At 40.2% G+C, this 21,986-nt stretch overlaps 1 protein-coding gene across 2 annotated transcripts in view; it reads left to right on the top strand.

Annotated features, from left to right (window-relative positions):
* The window catches only part of LOC122560669 (netrin-3-like), a 180,966-nt gene that overhangs the window by 74,285 nt on the left and 84,695 nt on the right, over positions 1 to 21,986 (top strand). For both annotated transcript variants that reach the window (XM_087997825.1, XM_043711558.2), the window contains exon 3: positions 11,397 to 11,585. In XM_087997825.1, the coding sequence (XP_087853951.1) occupies positions 11,397 to 11,585 (189 nt within the window). The remainder of the gene's footprint in view (positions 1 to 11,396; positions 11,586 to 21,986) is intronic.

The raw sequence follows: 21,986 nt of genomic DNA, 5'->3' as shown, positions 1-21,986 counted from the left end.
CACTGTTGTAGTGGCTGTATCAAGGGCATGCTGTATTTAGGGAGAGTATTGCACTGTTACAGGGTGACCACTACTGAAAGAGCTTTGCTTTGCTGAAATTAATTACTGCTTTCCCTATTCATTAGTGACTTCAGATCTGTGTTGTTACTGTTGCTTTAGCTACAGTTCATTTTTTTTTGTTTCAAATAAAGCAGCTTTGCTCCATATCAAGTGCCCACTTCATATCCACTACTTTCCATTCCATTTTCACTGCTCTTCACTCCATATCCATAACTCTCCACTCCATATGCACTATTCTTCACTCTATATTCACTGCCTTCCATTCCATATCAGCTGTTCTCTGCTCTCAATCCACCGCCCTCTACTCTCTACCCCTGCTTCCTGCTCCACACACAGTACTCTTCATTGCATATATGAAACCCTTCATTCCATTTATATTTCAAATTCTGTCCTAACACTGGGAATCCCCTGAGCCTCCCATTCACCAGTCATTATAAATGAGCTTACTTGGCCAGTGCATGTCTTTTGAGTAACTATCTCCAGTTACTGTGTGAGTGTGCCCCTTTGGGAACATTCATCCAGCAGAGGGCCACCCAGCTCCAGCTGTTTGAGATGAGAGTGTGGTGCTGGAAAAGCACAGCAGGTCAGGCAGCAGCCGAGAAGCAAGACAATCAAAGGGCTTTTGCCTGAAGCATCAATTCTCCTGCTCCTCTGAGCTCCTCCATACCTGCTGTGCTTTTCCAGCACCACACTCTCAACTCTAATCTCCAGCCCTCACTCTTGTTCAGCTGTTGGAGATCCAAGCATGTTCTCTCTGTAACAAACCAATACCCTTATTAAGGAACAAGTGGAGTCCAACAGACCTGGGACTGTTGCTGTTGTTTTTTTAGATTGGATTCCCTACAGTATGGAAACAGGCCCTTCGGCCCAACAACTCCATACTGACCCTTTGAACAGTAACCCACCCACACCCATTCCCCTACCCTGTATTTACCCCTAACAAATGAACCTAACACAATGGACAATTTAGCATGGCCAATTCACCTAACTTGCACATCTTTGGACTGTGGAAGGAAACTGGAATACCCGGAGGAAACCCACGCAGACACGGGGAGAATGTGCAAACTCCACACAGACAGTTACCCGAGGCAGGAATTGAACCCAGGTCCCTGGTGATGTGAGGCAGCAGTGCTAACCACTGAGCCACCGTGCCGTTGTTTTGTCCAATCCTATGATTAGGAACTCGTAAAGCCATCCTCTGACAGAGAAGGGATTTTAAGGTCAGTCTGCAAACTTGTTATCTGCAGGTCTGTTGATAACATTGAAAATGACTCAGAAAATATGAGCGTCACTCACTCATCCCAGAGACTCTGGCAGAATTTGGTACAGTGGCAAAGATTGGAATCCTGACGTTTATGAGGAAGTAGAAGGGGACATGTCTCAGCCACTAAGAAGCTCTTTAATCAGAGAAATGCAGAAGTCCTGCTGTTGATTAGAATGTATGGTCAGTTTGATGCTGTTTGGGAAGGACTGCAGTAAAGGCTGAGGCTAGAAAGGAAAGAAGAAGGAGAAGTGGAATAATTTGGAAGGGGCTTATTTTTTCAGAAAGCCTAAAAGAGAGATAGGCCATTCGACCACACATCGACCCTCTGAACAGCATCCTACTCTATCCCTGCAACCCTGCACTTCCCATGGCCAATCCACCCAGTGGAATAACATACAGACAGAAAGTAACACAATCACAGAGATCTACAAATACCTTCTCACGTTGGAGGAGAAATCAGACTTGGTCTTCATACGAGTGATTTACTTGTGTTGGAGGTAATGCAGCAAAGGTTCACTCAATTGACTCTTGTAATGGGGTTATTTTCCCATGAAGTGAATTTAAGTAAATTGGGTTTAAAAACTTTGGCCTTTACAATCATGAGAAGTCATTTCATTGAAACATAGGAGATTCTGAAGAAACCTCGCAGGATAGATACTGAGAAGTCGTTTCCACTGCTCAAGGAATTTAAAACCCAAAAGCAGAGTCTCGGAATGAAATCAGGAAATATTTATTCACTCAAATGGCTGTAAAATCTATGGAATTCTGTACTCCAAAGGGTTGCGAATGCTCTATTATATATTATATTCAAGTCTGAAATAGACAGATTTCCGGAGAAATCAAAGAATGAAGGTAAGTAGTGAATAGATGGAAATATGGACTTGAGGGAGAAACCATGGTAACATCAAACCGTGGAGCATAGCATGGTTCATTCTTATGTCTTCTGTTCTCATGTTCTTTCAGAGTAACACACTCATAGATAGTAACATACCCATTGGCATTTCCCAATGTCTTTGAAGATGGCAATACTTTTTGTTTTCAGTCATAACATATGAGCACCCAGCATTTATTGTCTGCCCCAAATTGCCAGTCGAGAACATCTGCGACCTAGAACTCACTGACAAGGAGGTTGGTGGTCATAGAGACAATCCATAATTTGGAAGGAAGTTGGATAGGACCTTGAGGAAAATAAATGTGCAGGATTATGGTATTAAATCAAGGGAATGGACTGACCGGAATAATCTAAAGAGAGCTAACATTTACTTGATGGGTCAAATAATGCCTTCCTGCTTTGAATCATTTATAGTAGGGATTGCTAATCACTGGATAGCAGTCATACTGGATCTGCAGGCAGCAGCAATCTCTGGTCACGATGGGCACAATGCTTGCTGGACCACTGGACATGGTCATCACTGGACAGACTGGAAACAGTGATCACTGAATCATAGGTCAGCAGCAATTAACTGCTTAAAAGATTATTAGGCAAAAGTGATTGCTGGATCACTGGACAGCAAGGATCAGAGGCTCAGCAGGCAGCAACTCTTACTAAAGTACTGGGCAATGGAGATCAATGGATCATCATGTTGTAACAATTGCTGGATCACTAGAAACATAGGAGGAGGAGTAAATCATTCTGTCATTCAGATCTGCTCCACCGTTCAAGATTATCATGATTGATTCTTGATGCCATATTCCCACTTTCTCCCCATAACCCTTGATGCTTTTAAAATCCAAACTTTTATTTATCTTTCTTGAATATATTCGGTGACTTGGCCTCGACAGCCTTTTGTGGTAGAGAATTTCTAAGTGAAGACAATTTTCCTCATCTCTGTTTTAAAGGAACTACCCCACATCATAAGACTGTGACCTCTAATTTTAGACTCCATAACCACTGAAAACATCTTCCTTTCATCTAGTTTGTCCAACTTTGTTGCAATTTTATACATTTCAATCAGATCCCCTCTCATCCTTCTCAATTCTAGTGAACCTGGATTCAATTGAACCAATCTCTTCTCATAGGACAGTTCTGCCATCCCTGGTATCAGCCTTCTGAACCTTCATTGCACTCCCTCTATATTCTTTCTGAGGGAGAGTAAAATGATACATAATACTCCAGGTGTGGTCTTACAAAGGCTCAATTTTCACAGTAAGACATCCCTGTTTCTGAACTCAAATTTTCAAATTTTATTAAAAGTACTCTGAACATCCAAATATCCCACATCCACTGGTTCCTCTGATCTATTCCACTAATTGCATCTTCAAAAAACTTAAGTAGACTCATTAAACATGAGCTTCCTTTCATAAACTCAATCTGGCTTTGTCCAATCCTGTTAATTTCCACATAAAATGTTACCACATCTTTATAATAGACTCTAACATTTTCAAACTACTGATGTTAGGCTAATTGGTCTGAAATGCTATTTTCTTCTTTCCCTTCCTTTTTAAATTATGGAATTACATTCATCATACTCCAAACTGTAGGAACTCCTCCAGAGTCTATAGATCACCAATCCATCCAATATTTCCCGAGCCACTTCCTTCAGTTCTCTGAGTGTAGATTATCTGGTCCTGGTGAGGTGATTTGTCACCCTTAAACTCCATTAATTCCCTCTCACTCTAATTTTTTACTACCACTGATTTCTTTCAGTTCCTCCCTCTCACGAGAACCTTGGCCCTCTAACATTTCTGGGAGGTTATTTTGTCTTTTTTGTGAAGCAAGAACCAAAGCATGCAATCTCTTCTTCTGCCATGTCTTTGCTCCCTGTTATAATTTCCCTGTTGTCTGACTGTAAAGAACCTACAAATATGTTTTATTAATCTTTCTCTTTTCACATATTTATAAGAGTTTTCAACCAGTTTTCCCTGCAAACTTTTACTCTTATACTATATTTTCCTCCTGTTAATCAAATTTATTTGTCCACTTTGCTGAATTCTAATTGGAATTAGAATGGAATGTTTCCAATCCTCAGGCTTGCTCCTTTTCCTGGCAATTTTACATGTCTCCCCTATGGATCAAATCCTATCCATAATTTCTTTTGTGAGCCATGGATGAGCCATCTCTTCTCTTCAATTTTTGTGCCAGACAGGAATGAAATAATTGTTGGAATTCATGCACACTTTGTTTAAATATTAACCATTACCTATCAACCATCAATCCTTTTGTTAAGGTTCCCAAATCCAGCCTTGCCAATTTGTAACCCATACCCTAATTGTTCCCTTTAATTAGATTCAGGACCCTAATTTCAGATTCAATCTCCATTTGCTGAAGAATTTTATCATATTATGGACACTGTTTCCCAAAAGATCCCATACAATTAGATTGTTATTCAATCTTTACTGATTGCACAGTACCTGATCTAGAATAGCCTGTTCTCTGGTTATTTCCTCAATATTTTGGTTGGAAAAAAACATCATACAAAAATTCTCCTCCACAATACCATTGCTAGGAATCTAGAGATGCTAGATTATGCAATAGCAAATGATTACTAGATCACTAGCAAGAATAGGTGTGCTGCATATTTGTGTTAGTTTGTCTCATTTCCAGAATGCAATTATCATTACTTTAATCATGAACCCATAGCACAGATTGGGACAGGGGTTTTGACTCTACTCTGTTGGACAAATTGGCCACCTCCTTTTAATTTCTTCCCCGTCTGTCTCAGACTCTTTCTGGAAGCTTCTCCAGCTCTGACTGCAGCTGGAATTGTCGGAATTGTGTGAGCTCCAATAACTGAAATCAGGAGTCGATTAGTTCTGTCAGTATGGGTTCTGGCCCCTGTGTAGTCTACAGCCCAAAGCTGGTGCAGCGAAGCTGGATTCCAAACAAAACATCTGGATGTAATTTCTGAACAATGACCCTGAGCCCTACATTCATTCCTTACTCCATGCGTGTCTGTGCTGTTGACCCAAACTGCACATGCTCAGTATGTCACCGATGGAGTGTTTTCCCCAGAATGAGGAGCAGCAACATCTGTTGAACAGATTAGAACGAAAGCATTGAGTTTCAGCACAGTTCCTCTGATTGCGTTAAGGTCATGACAAGCTTGGGAAGCAATGATTGGCAGGCAGAATGATTCAGTTTCCTCGAAACAATCACTAAATTGGTGTGTTTGAGATTGAGCAATATATTAAATAGTCTATTAAGCAGTATATTGAACAATATATTAAACAATATTTGAAGCAGAATACTGAACAGAATAATGAGCATTACATGGAGTATTCTATCAAGCAGTACATGCAGCAATATGTTGAGTAGTACACACAGCAGTATATCGGGCAATACATTGAGAGTTAAATGGGCAGTATATTGAGCTGTATATTGAACATTATATCAAGCAGTATGTTGAACGATATATTGAACAATATATGGAGCAGTATATTGAGTAATGTATCAAGCTGTACTTTAAGCAATGTATCAAGTATGTATCAAAGTAGAATTTTGAGCTGTGTTTGAAAAGTATATTGAACAGTGTCAAAAACAGAAATTGCTGGAGAAACTCAGCAAGACTGGCAGCATCTGCGGAGAGAAAGCTGAGTTAACGTTTAGATTTAGATTAGATTCTCTACAGTGTGGAAACAGGCCCTTCAGCCCAACAAGTCCACACCGCCTCTCCGAAGAGAAACCCACTCCCCTACCCTATATTTACCCCTAACGCACCTAACACTGTGGGCAATTTAGCATGGCCAATTCACCTGACCTGCACATCTTTGGATTGTGGGAGGAAACCGGAGCAAACCCACACAGACACAGGGAGACTGTGCAAACTCCACACAGACAGGCGGAAATCAAACCCAGGACCCTGGTGCTGTGAGGCAGCAGTACTAACCACTGAGCCACCGTGCTACCCTGCTTCAGGTCCAGAGATCCTCCTTCAGGTTAAAAAGGTCACTGAACTCGGAATGTTAAGTCTGCTTTCTCTCCACAGATGCTGCCAGAGCTGTCAAGTTTCTCTGGAAATTTCAGTTTCATTTCTAACTCCCAGCAAATGCAGTTCTTTGTTTTTTCTTATTTTGGAACAGTGTGTTGAGTAATATATTTGGTGAGACATTGAGCAAAATATCATGCAATATATCATGGAGTACATTAAGTAGTTCATCAAGACTTACATTGATAAAATGTTATGCGCAGTGTTTTGAACAGTATATTAGGTAGTATATGACCAGCATTTTGAGCAATATTTCAAGCAGTATATGAAGAAGTATATTGAGCAATTCATTAAGTGATGCATTGAACAACATAGTGAGTAGTAGTTTGAGCTCCATATTAAGTACATATTGAGCAGTATATTGGGAAGTACATCAAGTTGTATATTGGGCAGTATGCTGAGTTGTGGAAGGAGTCAATATATTGAGAGGTACATTCAATGATACATGGAGCAATATAATGACGATACATGGAGCAGTATATTGAGTAGTATTATATGCTACATATATACAGCATATTGAACATTGAGTAAAGCAAATTATTCTGCATGTTTGTACATTTGTGAATGCAATTATATTGACCACCAAACAATTTCCACCCAATTTGAGTTCACAGATTCAAGTCTGGGGTGGGTGGGACAGGTGGGGCGGGGTGAAGGGGAGGTGGTGGTGGGGTTTACTATTCCATCAGAAAGGATTCTGTTTTGAGTTTAGGAGGTTATTAATCTATGGGTTGAAGGCTATTGACTTTGATTTTGTTCATGACGGCTTAAGGTTTGAAAGTTCCTTTCAACTTGGAAGTTATTTTATCTCTTGGCTTTCCTTTTTGAAAAAAGGAATCCCTACTCAAAACCAGCAATTACACCATAGCAGTATCTAGAGGACCTTTAAACAATGAATTTCCTTCATTGAGAATGGCTGTCCTGTTTTTTAATAGCATCCTGGACCTCCGAACCAGGGCAATTTCTTCTTTGTGGTATTCTCCTACCAGGCCTATATTACATCATTAATATGAGCACTGTTTAAGACAGTTTTCAAATTAACCCTTTCAGATCTTATACAACCTGTATTAAGCCAAATATTGAGCTGGATACTGAATAGTATATTTATCTGTATGTCAAACAGAATATTGAGCAGTGTCATGAGAAATCCGTCAAGCAATACTGTGCATTAGGCAGTATATTAAGCATGTCTGATGGTATATCGAATTCTATATTTAGCAGTATATTGAGCATTTTATTGCATATCAAACAATTTAGTCAGCAGGAATATTGCACAGTTTATCATGCTGTCTTTGAGCAGTGAAGTGAGTAGAATAATAAACAATGTATTCAATACTTGAGCAATATATCAGAGAGTAAATTGAATAATATGTTAATCAGTATATTCATCAGTATATTGAGCACTATATTGAATAATATGTTAATCAGTATATTGATCAGTATACTGAGTACTATATTGAACAGTATATTTTGCAGAAGGGGCCTAAATGTTTCTTTACCCCAAATGGTTCCTCTTGCAATTTTCTTAAAGGCCACTTTTGTTTTCATAGGGATTTCTTTTGAATTTTGGTGCTCCTTTTTCATTCACACTGTCTTCTTTATTGGGTGATGCACTCACAGAGCAATAGAACCTTCTGCATTTATGTGGAACTTCTGTCTTCAAATAGAAAAAACAGCACAAATACCAATAGTATTCTTTGATTTTGTTCTGCCAATTTCAAGATTTTTTTTAACCACAGTTTCCCCTTTTTTTCTGGTTAAAGGGCATGCTGAGAAACAGGTGAGGATATTGACTTGCGAAGTTCCAACTGTGCAACAGGGGGAAACATGCACAAATTAATTCAGAAGGACCAAGCTAACCATCAGATAACAAATGGTCTGATTCACAATACTTCACATTTCAGTGACTTCCGCTAAGTTACTGTACCTCCTCGCATGATCATCTATGCTTTATTGAGACAATAGTTTGGAACCCTTCAACACCCTAATTATATCAAAGTTACATTTCACTACAGGTCTCTCATTGGTGCAAAATTAAAGAATGAATTAATGTTTTCAATGGTGATCATTAAAAGTAAAGCCACAACCCACAGGGAAAACAATCATTTTCCATAAATCACAGTTTTGTTTTAGTTTGCACAAGAAAACAACTATCTTGTACAAGCGACAATTATAGTTTCAAATTACCAACACACACTTCTACACAAAAAAATCCATCCCCTTAAACACCTGAAGATATTTCTGGAGGATATCATTACGGATATATGTCTATATGCCAAACAGAAGCCAATTGTTGCCCTGGATGTGTGGTGTATATCCTGCTGAATTAAAAAAAAATGCTACTTTATCTAAGCCCAAACACAAACCTTATCCCAATTTATCCAGGTTATTTAAGAGCACTAGCCATTTCTCACCTCCTTTCAAACCTATTGATGCTGGGAGTTGCAAGACCAGTCAGAGACACTGCTTTTGCTCATCCAATCACAGGTTTTCTCCCTCCTGCCCTTACCACTCCTCCAAGTCAGAGATTTTGTCTCTTGAGGTGCAGTAGGTGTGGGAGAAAGGGCATCATTGGAGGAGCTGGAGGAACATGGGAGAGATACCATCTGTAGATGGAGATGTAGCTCTCCACAGATCCTACTTCTTCTAAGGTTGTTTTATCTCTAATTTGTTACCTTCATCATTAACTTTTCATGGACGTTTGGGGGCTTATGAGTGGAAATTAACATTCTGACCCTGTGTATTTTGAACGTTGTTAGAGATACAACCTATATATAATGTAGTCCCAAGTATTGGTATCTTTTAGGTGCAATATGGTAACGTAATCATCATTTGACCAATATCTGATCTGAAAGACAGCCACTCTGATAATGCAGCCTTCCCAAAGTACTGCCCCTTCAAAAATGCAGTACTCCATGAGTATTATATCTGACTCTAGGCTACTCCACAACACTATCCCTCTCAAATGTTATTACACTCATCCAGATCAATAACTTTTAAAAAGATATTTGAATTCTTCATGATCAACTGAAAAGGTCATACAGTGAGATTTCAGTTTTAATGATGTTTACTGTAATAAACAAACTAAAAGCAACATTATATTGACAGTACTTATTTGGCAATTTGTTCTCTAACATAGAAATCTTAGAATCCCTACTGTGTGGAAGCAGGCCATTTAGCCCAAGTCCACACCGACCCTCTGAAGAGTAACCCATGCAGACTCATTCCCCTACCCTGCATTTACCCCTGACTAATGCAACTAACCTACACAGTCCTGAACACTTTGGGCAATTTAGCATGGCCAATTCACTTAACCTGCACATATTGGGAAACTGGGAAGAAACCAGAGCACCCAGAGGAAACCCACACAGACACAGGGAGAATGTGCGAACTCCACACAAACAGTCACCTGAGACTGGAATCAAACCCAGTCCCTGATGTTTTGAGGCAGCAGTGCTAACCACTGAGCCACCGTGCTGCCCCAACTTGTAGAAAATATCCCTCATTTAACTCCTAATGCAACTAATTACTTTGTCCCTTAAGTGGACTCTTCATTCTCCAGGAACCAGTTGAAAGCTATTTTAAGTTCCTGATAGTTTGTACCCATGAAATTGGGATCTCCAATGAGCTCCCACTTACATTCTCCACGGTGAACAATAGAGACTGACTGCCACTATCTCACTATCCTCTCTCTCCCAGATTCTTGCAGGTTAAGTTTCTGTAAATTTCAGGGAGATTGTCAGGGAATCCTGTATGCCAACACTATAATGGCTTACTGTAGCCTGTTCCCCTCTTGAGGTCCATTTCCATGGCAACATGAATCACATGGGCCTCGTATTTAGGTGGCAGTGCTGATTAATTACCTTCTAATCCTGGAATCAAATTTTCAGTTTAAAGTATAATCATTTTGAAACTCCAACATTCCTAAGAGCTTCCTGTGAGACGAAAGCTAACAGTCTATCTGCAGTTGCCAAAATTGCTCTATCACTGCCTGCACTTGTGAACATCTAGTACCTTTGCACTAAAACAATCTGTACCTCATTACCCCACAACAACAAACATTGCCACTTAGTACACTGTTCCTTTCAGATGACTCCTCCATAGTACAGTACACCCTCAGTTGTTCAGCAGGATTCAGAGCAAAACGCATGATTTCTTTCACTGTTATATTTTACCTCAAATTAAACAGATAGGCACAAAACACAACATGCATAAATTTTGTGTTTGTAGACACACAGTACAGTGCTCCCTTGGTAGTGAACCTCTGACAAAGCAGCACTCACTCAATAATATCCTTGATAGTGCAGTGTCCACCCAACACTGCCCCTCCATTTGTGCTGTGCTTCTTTCACACTACCCTTTCAATAGTACCATATACCCTCAGTACAGAGCAAACACTAGTGCAGTACTCTTTCAGTACTGTCTCTCCACCAGTGTAGTGTCCACTCAGTACTGTCTCTCCACCAGTGCAGTGCCCACTCAGTACTGTCTCTTCACCAGTGCAGTGTTCTGTACTGACTTGAGTGTGTCAGCCTAGATTCTGTGTTGGGGGTCACTGCAATGCAGTTGAAATTCACAACCTCCTGAACCACAGCCAGGAATGCTACCCATTGGGCCACACTGACACCTATGACAAATAACCATTTACATACTATATCCAATAAAAGCCATCTAGGGACACTAGTTATTTTTAATGTATAGTATGAGGCAGGCTCTTGCTCAAAATGAGAACAATCTGACATCTACAGAATCAAATGGAACTTATTTCTTAATTAAAATTTGTTCTGACCAATATTTACCCCCCAACTAAAATATCTAAAGCCTACTAGTTTATCACATTACTTTTTTAAGTATCTTGCTGTCTGTAAATTGGCTGCCATGTTTCCCTCCATTCCAGCAGTTTTTATACATTAAAGTGTTTGACTGTGGTCTGCTTCAAAACATCCTGAGGCAAGGGATAGTAGTTGTGAATTTCCAATTTTTCTTTTGTTAAAGACATTGGGAGTAATTTTGTGTAATATCGGATTGCTGCCTGTTCTACAATACTGTTGATGTATATTGCCTTGTGCTCGGAGTTTGGTCAAAGTCTAAATCATGCTGCATTGCTTCAATGGGATTTGACATGAGTCTTATTCTGTTTTCTTTAGCTTGTAGCTGCAACCTACATGCCCGAAGGTGCCGATTCAACATGGAACTATACAAACTCTCTGGACGAAAGAGTGGAGGCGTTTGCTTAAATTGTCGGCACAACACTGCAGGTCGACATTGCCACTACTGCAAGGAAGGATTTTATCGAGACCTCACCAAAGTCATTACTCACCGAAAGGCATGCAGAGGTTTGTCAGACTTCCCAATGTCCAGAACACTTTCATGTGGGCATGTACATACGTGAATGGATAATAATGAACATATAGATAAGAGGAACTCAAATACACCAACAAGCAGATTAACAGGTGGACACATACGCAAACAGAATTAGATTGAAAGATTAATTTTCAATCTGAAATTATATTAATTCAGATTTAATTTTGGTATGTGGTTTCAAGAAATCACACAGAATATAATGGTTTCTGGACAAAGCTCTGTAGCAAACTGGTAAGAAGACTCAAAAGGTTGGGGGTGATGTTCTCCAACTGATGAAAATGTCAGAATACAATACACAGTGCAATGTTTGTCTCAGCTTCTTTGGTGCTGGCTGCAAACAGACCAGTAAAGACTATTTTGTGACATTATGGGCTACTATTTTGTGAGGCTACATACGGGAAGGGACAGATCCATTTGCAGTTTGAGTCCATAATCAGCCCCATGCTATGAACTAACACCAAAGGCGGCACAGTAGCTCAGTGGTTAGCACTGCTGTCTCACAGTGCCAGGAACCCAGGCTCACCTCCAGCCTCACGTGACTGTCTGTGGAGCTTGTACATTCTCCCAATGTCTGTGTGGGTTTCTTCTGGGTGCTCCAGTTTGCTCCCACAATCCAAAGCTGTGCAGATTAGGTGAATTGGCCATGCTAAATTGCTCCGAGTGTTCAGAGATGTGTAGGTTAGGTGCATTAGTCAGGGGAAATGTCGAGTAGAAGGAGAATGGTTCTAGGTGGGTTATTCTTCGGAGGATCAGTGTGGACTTATTGGGCTAAATGGCTTGTTTCCACATTGTAGGGATTAAACTACATAAAATATAATTCTGTATTAGTTCCACCCTGGCAACCCTTAGCTCAACTCTGAAAAGCATACATTTGAATATTGGGACAAAATGCATAAATTTACCAGGCCTGGATTATTTCTTACCATTTAATTGCCTGGCATTCAATTCCAAATTGTGTTAACGATAACACAAGACAATTCTAACGAAACAGGAGCACAGTAGAGACACTGGGGATCAATTAGTTCCTAGTTATTAATCATTGTGAGTAAAGTTAGACACAAAGTATAATTAGAAATATAAATTATTGCTCCTATGTTATTGATCAACAATCTAAAGTGTTATAATTTGAACATATCACAACAGTCCAGTCATACATAGATTATTCTACTCAGAAAGAAGCTCAGTTAACAAGGTTAGGTTTACAGTTTATATTCAATGTCATTGTTCTTCTGATGTGGAGGTGCTGGTGTTGGACTGGGGTGGACAAAGTCAAAAGACATACGACACCGGATTATAGTTGAACAGGTTTATCTGAAACCGTAAGTTTTCAGAGCCACTGTTCCTCCCTCAGGCAGCTGGTGAGAGGCAATACATCAGACACAGAATTTATAAGTAAAAGGTCAAAGCTAGTGAATGTATTGAACAAACCTGAATGACAATTAAGTCTTTAATCAGTTAAAATGGAGGTGCATGTTTCAGTTGGTTAACATGTAAATCCCAGAATTTCTTTCAAGTCACTGCCCTGAGATAACTTCAGGTTTTATCAGAATAAAGGTGACACCTCAGGTGAGACAATACATTTTAAGTGTGAGGCCATGTTTTGAGTCTGTTTGTATCTCAAACTGGAGTCAGATTGGTTTTATTTCCAAAGTAGGAATTTATAAAATGCAACATTGACTGACTGTCCACAGATTGTGTGCTTTTTGGACAAAATGTAATGTATCTGCAAATACAAATCTGCAAAAGTAAATTCATCCCATAGATTTATATATTTGTGTGCAGCTGTGTGTATGTGCGTGCTTGAGAGAATGTGTGTTTGTGCTTGAGAGGGAGAATTTGAGAGTGTCAAGGAGTATTTGTGTGTGAGAGCATGTGTGTGAGCGTGTGAGAGAGTGTGTGTGCTTGAGAGAACATTTGTGAGAGTGTGAGGGAGTATATGTGTGTGACAGCATGCGTGTGAATGTGTCCATGTTGTGTGTGTTTGAGAAAGAGTGTGCATGAGTTGTCTGTGTGTGTGTGTGTGTGTGTAGGAGTCTTTGCCTGTGAGAGAGTGGGAGTGTGTGTGAGGCAGTATTTGCTTATGAGAGAGTGGGAGTGTGTGTGTGAGTGAGAGTGAGTGAGAGAGTATTTCGTGTGGTGGGGTTACCTGTAGTGTGACATGAAATCCAAGATCTCGGTTGAGGCCATCCTCATGGGTACTGAACATGGCTATCAGCCTCTGCTCGGCATCTCTGTGTTGTTGCGTGTCTTGAAGGCCATCTTGGAGGACGCTAGCTTGAAGATCTGTGGTCAAGGATATTCAGCATCAGATCTTCAGATAAACATCTTCCAAGGCGGACTTCAGGATATGCAACAATGCAGAACTGCTGAACAGAGGCTGACAGCCATGTTCGGTATCCATGAGGATAGCCTCAACCGGGATCTTGGATTCATGTCACACTATACGTGACCCCATCACACTATACACTCTTACTCACACATGGGCACACACTCAGACTCTTTCATACAAGCGCACACACATATATACACACACACACACACACAGACTCTATCACATACACACACTCATCCTCACACTGTCTCACAGGCATATATTCCCTCACACTCATACACACGGTCTCAAGGTCACACACTCTCGCATACACTCACACGCACACTCTCACACATATCTACTCCATCACGCTCACACACGCTCCCTCTCAAGCATGTGCGCGCGTACAGACATACACACACTGCCTCTCTCAAGAGCGTGCACATACACCCACACCCACACTCTCTCCCTCATTGCAGACTCTATTTTGTCCAAAAAACACACAATCTGTGGACAGTTAATGTGGCATTTTATAAATTCCTGCTTTGGAAATAAAACCAGTCTGACTCCAGTTTGAAATAAAACAGACTTGAAACATGGCCTCACACCTAAAATGCATTATCTGATCTGAGGTGTCACCTTTATTCTGATAGAATCTGAAGTTATTTTGGGGCAGTGACTTGAAAGAAATTCTGGGATTTACATGTTAATCATCAAAAGCTGCATCTCCATTCTAACTGATTAAGACTTCATAGCCATCTAGATTTGTTCAATATATTCCCATAAGTTGTATGATCCTTTGATTTTCTTTTTATGTATTAATTCTGATGTATTCTCTCTCACGAGCTACCTGAGGAAGAAGCTGAAAGCTTACAGTTTCAAATAAACCTGTTCAACTATAACCTGGTGTAATTTTTGACATTGTTCTCATGTACATTTGAATTAAACAAAGTCAGTGTACCCTGCATGAGAGGGGTCTTTTTTTAATACTGGTAGTGAAACATTGTATCCTTTCTATGTTCACTGTCTATTTCTGATTTAATAAATATGATCCTGTTATCTATGCTGTTACATTAAGAGGGTGCAAAATTCCTGATAAATATAATGTCTGTTCAACTAAACACCGAGCATTTCTTAAACATATAAATTTAATTTCTATGTTCTCCACTGTCTCAAAGCTTCTTTAATTGCTTTAACCTTCGCATTGAAGAAACACAGATTACAGTAGAACTGACTATCCTGAATTTTCATCAGTGGTAGAGATTTATCCCCCACCTTCTGAGTCTTCTTACCTGTTTGCTAGAGAGGTTTTTCCAGAAACCAAACCTGAAGATTATATTTTGTGTGATTTCTTAAAACCAATACAAACATTCCAATACAATCTGAGTCAAGTCTGATAAGGCCAATTACAAAGGGTACATAGACATTCCTTTCCTTTATATAAGTGATCAGGGCATAAGCAGCCCAGCAAGCTCCCTAGTTTCACATTGATTTCCAAGATTCCTTTTTGCTTAACATCTTAAGCAAGGTGCATGTCACCTTGGCATGTGGTAGATTATAAGCATCAGTCTGCTCAGACTGCAATTGGGTGCAGATCTGTCCTGATAGGGAACTTTTAATAATACCCGGACGTGCCTGTGTGTCAGTTTTGAGAAGTTCAAAAGAAACGTTTAGCTCTAAATTTTAGATAGAATACGCTGCCAGAGAGGTGGTACAAGCAGATACAATAGCAATGTTTAAGAGTCATCTTGACAGATATATAGATAGGCAGAGAAACAGAACACTACAAAGGTTTGGTGGGCTGAAGGGTCTGTTCCTGTCCTATATTGTTCTTTGTTCTTTGTTTCATACAATCTCTTGTATGGACCGGTATGCTGTTTTTCTACAGTGAGAGAAGATGCAACTAAAGAGGAATGAGCCATGAAATGGATCTCAGAATTATATATTTTCTGGACTACACTGGACTACCAATAAACAACACTGCCAAGTAAATTTTACATGAGATTCCAACAAGAAATTCAATCCCACATGTATGTTACTCTCTATATATAAACCCTTACCCCACCGCCTCCCTTAACAGCTCAATTAGATTCCAGCTGTAACACACACCCAGGCATTAGTTACTCTACATGTAAAAGCCTCTGAAACTTTGCTCTTTTTTTCAGGCTATAACTCATTCCTGAATATCTCTTCCTCCACAGATAAGCAGTTTAGTGACTACCTGTAATTCACCCCCAGGTATATGTTATCATATAAAAAACTCACTTTTTGTGAACCCCTTGATTAGATATTTTAAAAACACATCTACATATGTGGATGTCATATCCCGATGTTGATAATGGAGGATTCAGCTATTAAATGTCATGGGGACATGGTTAGATTCTGTCTTGTTGGTGATAGTTATTGGCTGGTACTTATCTGGCATGCATATTACTTATAGCTGCAATACACTTCTGTGTACTACTTATTACATATATACATTTCTTTCAAACTTCTTGCTTAGATTCAACTCTATATGGAACTCACAACTATTTGTTAATCTATATATAAACTCCAAATGCTTTTATTAGTTTTCAGCCTTTAACACACTGCTGGGTATCAATTGTTCTATATATAAAACCTCCTGAATGCCTTGATTAGATTCCAGCCATATTATATATATGCACCCTGAACTGGTTTATTAGATCCCAACTTGTGCCTCACAATCAGTTCTTCATTTTTGTGTATGTAAACAGTGTGAACGCCTTGATTGCGTTCCAGCCTGTAAATCATTCCTGCATAAGCAGTCAGTATAAGAACTTAACAAGAACATAAGAAATCGGAGTAGGAGTGTGCATTTCTGCCCTCAAATCTGCCATCTAATACAATCATGGCTGATCTCATCTTGGCCTCAGTTTCACTACCCTGCCTGCTCTCCATTATTAACTAAAAATCTGTCTACCTCCTTAACTTTACTCAATGTCCCAGCATCCATCACACTCTGGGGTAGTGAGTTCTACAGATTCATGAACCTTTCAGAGAAGTAATTTCCTGTCATTTCTACTTTAAATTTGCTATTCTTGATCGTAAAGCTATGACCTCTTTTTCTAGATTGTCCCACATGAGGACACTTCTTCTCAATGTCTACTTTGTTAATCCCATTTAGCATCTTCTATACATCAGTTAGAGCTCCTCTCATTCTAAACTCTATAAAGAACAGACTGAAACTACTCGATCTCTCTTTAGAAGTTAAATCTTTCATCTCTGGAACCAATCTAGCGATCCTCTTCTGAACTGGTTCCAATGCAACTCGATCAGTCCTCAAGTAAGGTGACAAAATCTGTATGCAGTATTCCAGGCGCAGTCTCACTAATGCCTGGTATATCTGCAGCAATATTTCCCTACTTATAAACACTAGTCTTTTATCAATAACTATCCAGTACTGCTGTTTTGCAGTTGGATATGCCAAAATGGATAACAATGGGGTTCCTGTAAAAGCTATTAGCTGATTATAGGGTGGAAAGTGTTTGTAAAGTTGCACTCTCTAGCTCCTATCATCACAGCAGCTGCACCAGTGTATATTTGCCAGTAAGTACTGAGCTTTTGCAGTTCACTTTGTAGATCCTGTTCTGTTCCTTAGTAAAATAGATTGGTTAAATGATTTGGAAAATTGTGGAAAACTTGGAAACAATCTTGAAATTTGAGAGAAGATATGTGCAAGGTGTACGATATCGAAATGGTATTGGGCAATGGGTGGCAAATATGGGACGCTTGGAAGATAATGTTGCATAGCTGGAGATCAGAGACTGAGTGAAATTATTTAGAAAATTGGGCTCTGTACTTGTTACTAAATTACTTAGTCCTGACATATAACTCCCGGACACGATGCTCTTCTGATCCTTTCTCTCTCGCTCTCTGATATTTTGTCTCTGTTCACTTACTTCTTGCTATCATTAGATCTATATTTATTCATGTCTGGATGTATTTTTTGTCCACTGTCACTGTATATGTTTTGTACTGTCCATCCCTAGTGAAGGTTGTAAAAATCTGGCCATCTGCTTCTTGCCTTCTTTGAATTTGACCTTGATTCCTTTACTTGCATTATTGTCTCCAAACCTGGCCTCTTGCTCATCCCCTTATTTTAATTGCTCTGCTATTGCTCTGGGCCCTAAGCTTCAGAATTGCTTCCCTAAATCTCCTCATCTCTGCCTCCTTTTCCTCCTTTAAGACCATTCTTAAAACCTGGCTCTTTGGTCAAGCTCTTTGATCAAGAACAGTTTCTTCCCTGCTGTTATCAGACTTCTGAATGTATTTTTCAAATGTTAATTCTGATTTCTCTCTCTGTACCTTCTCTGTGGCTGTAAAAGTGAATTCTGCACTCTGTTCTGCTACCCTGATGCACTGGGTATGGTATGATCTGCCTGTATAGCACACAAAAACACTTTTCACTGTGATTTGTTATTATTAACAATAATAAATCAAACTCAAAACTCAAACTCAAAGGTTTTGTTCATCTGCACTGATATCTCCTTAAATGATTTGTGTCAAATTTTATTTGATAGTGATTCTTATGAAGGAAGTTAGAGTATTTTACTCCATGAAAGTCGCGATATAAATGCAAGTTTAAGCATGCTTTCATGAAGCAATGAGATTTTAATTCACATTCTCTCGATTACTAGTTTGGAAGCATTACCGTCACAGTACTGTGTTCCTTAAAATTAATTTTATCTGATTTCCATTAATGATATTTCTTATAGATCTATACAGTTCCTTAATCCTCACTGTTCACACACTTCATATTGTCTCCAATGCAAACATTTAGTTCCAGTATCTAAAGATGTATAACACTCCTACTTCCTTTCATGTAACGCTCTACCTGCTTCCATGTAACTGTAATCTGCTTTTATTTAACTCCCCCTCACTGTATGTATCTCCCTACCTCCCTTAACATAACAGCCTGCCTCCCTCAGTATTTTGTTTCACATAGCTCCCAAGTTTTCAGATCTTCAGTTTGGTGTCACCTTCTTTCTACTATCTATTCTACTCCTTCTGCTCTCTAATCTTCCCACACAGCTATGTGCTCTGGCTTGGGGACAGTTCTTCATCTGTGTTCTTCACATTGAATGTTTTACGTCATAGAAAAGCTGTGGATTTGACCATGTGCTGAGCATTCCACAAACCAGCCACAGAAACTGACAGTTGCTCAGACATTGGGAATTAAAAGAATTGGCAGATAGAGGGTGTAAACCCTCAGAGATTTTCACCTCTCTTGTTTCTCTTCTTCCCACTGTTAAATCCTTTATCGATTACATTAGCTCCATCTGTGTCTATGTGAAGTTCATTAACTCCAGACACAATGTACTGTTTAGTTCTGCCTGTAACACCATCTGCAGTACTAGGTGGGTTGTTGGGGGGATGGGATGGGGGGGTTGTTGGTGATGGTTGGTACAAGAAGGACTGACAACAAAAAATGTTGGAAATCACAGCAGGTCAGGCAGCATCCATCTAGAGAGAGCAAGCTAACAGTTCGAGTCTAGATGACTCTTCAGGTAGAGGAAAGACATTGGATTAGGAGGTGTTGAGATCAGTGGCTGTTCGGGGTTTGAACACAGTTTGAGGTGAGTGGGGTCAGTCAGTCAGTCAGTTAAAAACATCACCATCTCTTGGAAAGCAGAGAACTGGCATTAGTCCTGCTTTTCATTGGCTGAATCCTTGACCTTCCTTACTGTTGACTAACTGATTAATATGTTAAACACAAGGCTAAAATAATGATGTGTGACAAGGCACAGGGTTTTCTTTTCAAAGTCTTCTTTCAAGAGCTGTGTTTTGATTTTTGGGGGATACTTTTTAAATTTTCAGGGCAGCGTTTTAATTCTTACTAACTGCAGTCATACAGTAGCATTGTGTTCTGTATCTATTTTCACATGGAGAGCATTTGGACTCAAACAGAAGCAGAATTAGAAGAATTAATCAGTAGCTTCAATAATTATCAACCCCATTAAACTTAACTATCACAACACACAAGGGAACCATTAATTTCTGAGACTGCAATATTTAAATTAGCAAAAGACAACTGACATAATTGATAACAGAAGTTGCTATTTTCAAAATAATTGACACATATGTCTTCACAAAAAATGCATCACTATAAACATACCTCCTACAGGTAGTGAGGTCACAGCTAATGTGTTTCCATTGCATATGCTGAAGCTGGAATATTTTACCCTTGAAATTACTGCATTTCAATTCTCAGACTCCAATTTAAACTTAACAATTGACATGGTGTTTATCTGTTATATTTTCTCTTATGTAGCTCCTGAGCAGATGCAGCCTCAAGCTGGAGGTCCCATATTCATTTGCAAGTTGCTCCTAGTTATTTGGGAGTTCCTTTGTTGATGGCTTTAAAACGGTTCCTTCTTCTTTGCAGCTTCTTTCTCTCTTTTTCAGCCTTGCAATTCCCTTCTCTCTGTCCACATCTGCAACCTCCCGCATTCAACCTCCCGCACTCTACCTCCCCCTTACAGCTCTCTCCCTCTCTCATCTTCCTTCCCCCTTACATCTCCCCCTCTGCCCCCTTAAAGCTCCCACTCTCTGCCCTTACAGCTCCCTCCCTCCCCCTTACAGTACCCCCCTCTCCCTTTACAGTTCTCTTTCTCCTCTTTACAGCTCCCTTTCTTCCCCGTTATAGCTCCCTCTCCCTGTCTCACCCTTACTTGTCTCTCTCTCTCTCTCCATCTTACAGCTCCCTCCTTCTCTGCCACCCCCTAACAGCTCCCTCCCTCTCTCTCTCCCTCTCTCTCTCTCCCTCCCCTTACAGCTAGTTCTTATCATCTACCAGCCCCGCATTCTCCCTCCCTTCCCAGCTCCTAACTTCTCCCCACCCCATGACTAGACCTTAGCTTCTGGCCCCTGTTCCTGGAGCTTAGTTCCCAGCTTCTGCTCTAGTCCCCAGTTCCTGGAGCTTCGCTCCCAGCTTCTGCTCTAGTCCCCAGTTCCTGGAGCTTGGTTCCCAGCTTCTGTTCTGGTCTCCAGTTCCTGGAGCTTAGTTCCCAGCTTCTGCTCTGGTCCCCAGTTCCTGGAGCTTAGTTCCCAGCTTTTGCTCTGGTCCCCAGTTCCTGGAGCTTAGCTCCCAGCTTCTGCTCTAGTCCCCAGTTCCTGGAGCTTAGTTCCCAGCTTCTGTTCTGGTCCCCATTTCCTGTAACTTAGCTCCCAGCTTCTGTTCTGGTCCCCAGTTCCTGGAGCTTAGTTCCCAGCTTCTGCTCTGGTCCCCAGTTCCAGGCCCCTGATTACTCACTCCCAGTTTGCTGGCATTTACTTTCCTAGCCACTCGCTGATCCTCCAATCACAGATTGTTTCTCCCCTGTGTTTGTTGCTAGTATATTTACTAGACAGGAGAAAGTTGGCTTATGATTGGAGGAACATCTCCTTACTTTTTTTTATGGGGTGAATTTTCTCTCATTGATCAGACCTGTGAGTTAACTTGGAGATTTGGCAGGGTTGGTGGGAGGTGGGGGAGTGCAGGGTACAGGTTTGCCTGAACTCTGTTATGAAACTCTGTTATGTTTTGAGTGTTGGTGTGGCGTCCAGACTTATTCATGACTTCCTTCACCTCACCTTTGGTGTCCAATCCTTCAGATACCTCGGCTCTTAATCTCAGAAAATCCTTCCATGCACCTCTGCCTCTCCATCTTGCTTTCTTCCTTTAAGACGGTCCATTTCTATTAATGATATGAAGGTGCTGGTGTTGGACTGGGGTGGATAACATTAGAAGTCACATGACCCCAGGTTATAGTCTAACAGGTTTATTTGAAATCACAAGCTCTCAGAGCGCTGCTGCTTTGTCAGAAGTGACTTCACCCGTCAAATGAGCAGCACTCTGAAAGCTTGTGATTTCAAATAAACCTTTGGTACTATAACCTGGTGTCATGTGACTTCTGACCTTATCTGTATTAAATCTACCTCTTTGACCAAACTTTCGGTCATCTGATCTAATATATCCACATGTGGTTCAGTTCTTAGTTTCATAACATAAGTGCCTTGGGACTTCTTTTTTAACCAGCAGTAAAGGTACTATATCAATATA

Source organism: Chiloscyllium plagiosum, unplaced genomic scaffold (assembly GCF_037043375.1).
Source record: "Chiloscyllium plagiosum isolate Xiang-an unplaced genomic scaffold, Cpla_swu_hap1 HiC_scaffold_20, whole genome shotgun sequence".
NCBI classification, from domain to species: domain Eukaryota; kingdom Metazoa; phylum Chordata; class Chondrichthyes; order Orectolobiformes; family Hemiscylliidae; genus Chiloscyllium; species Chiloscyllium plagiosum.
The sequence above is the reverse complement of the archived record's forward strand: the minus strand, read 5'-3'. Positions and strand labels throughout refer to the sequence as shown.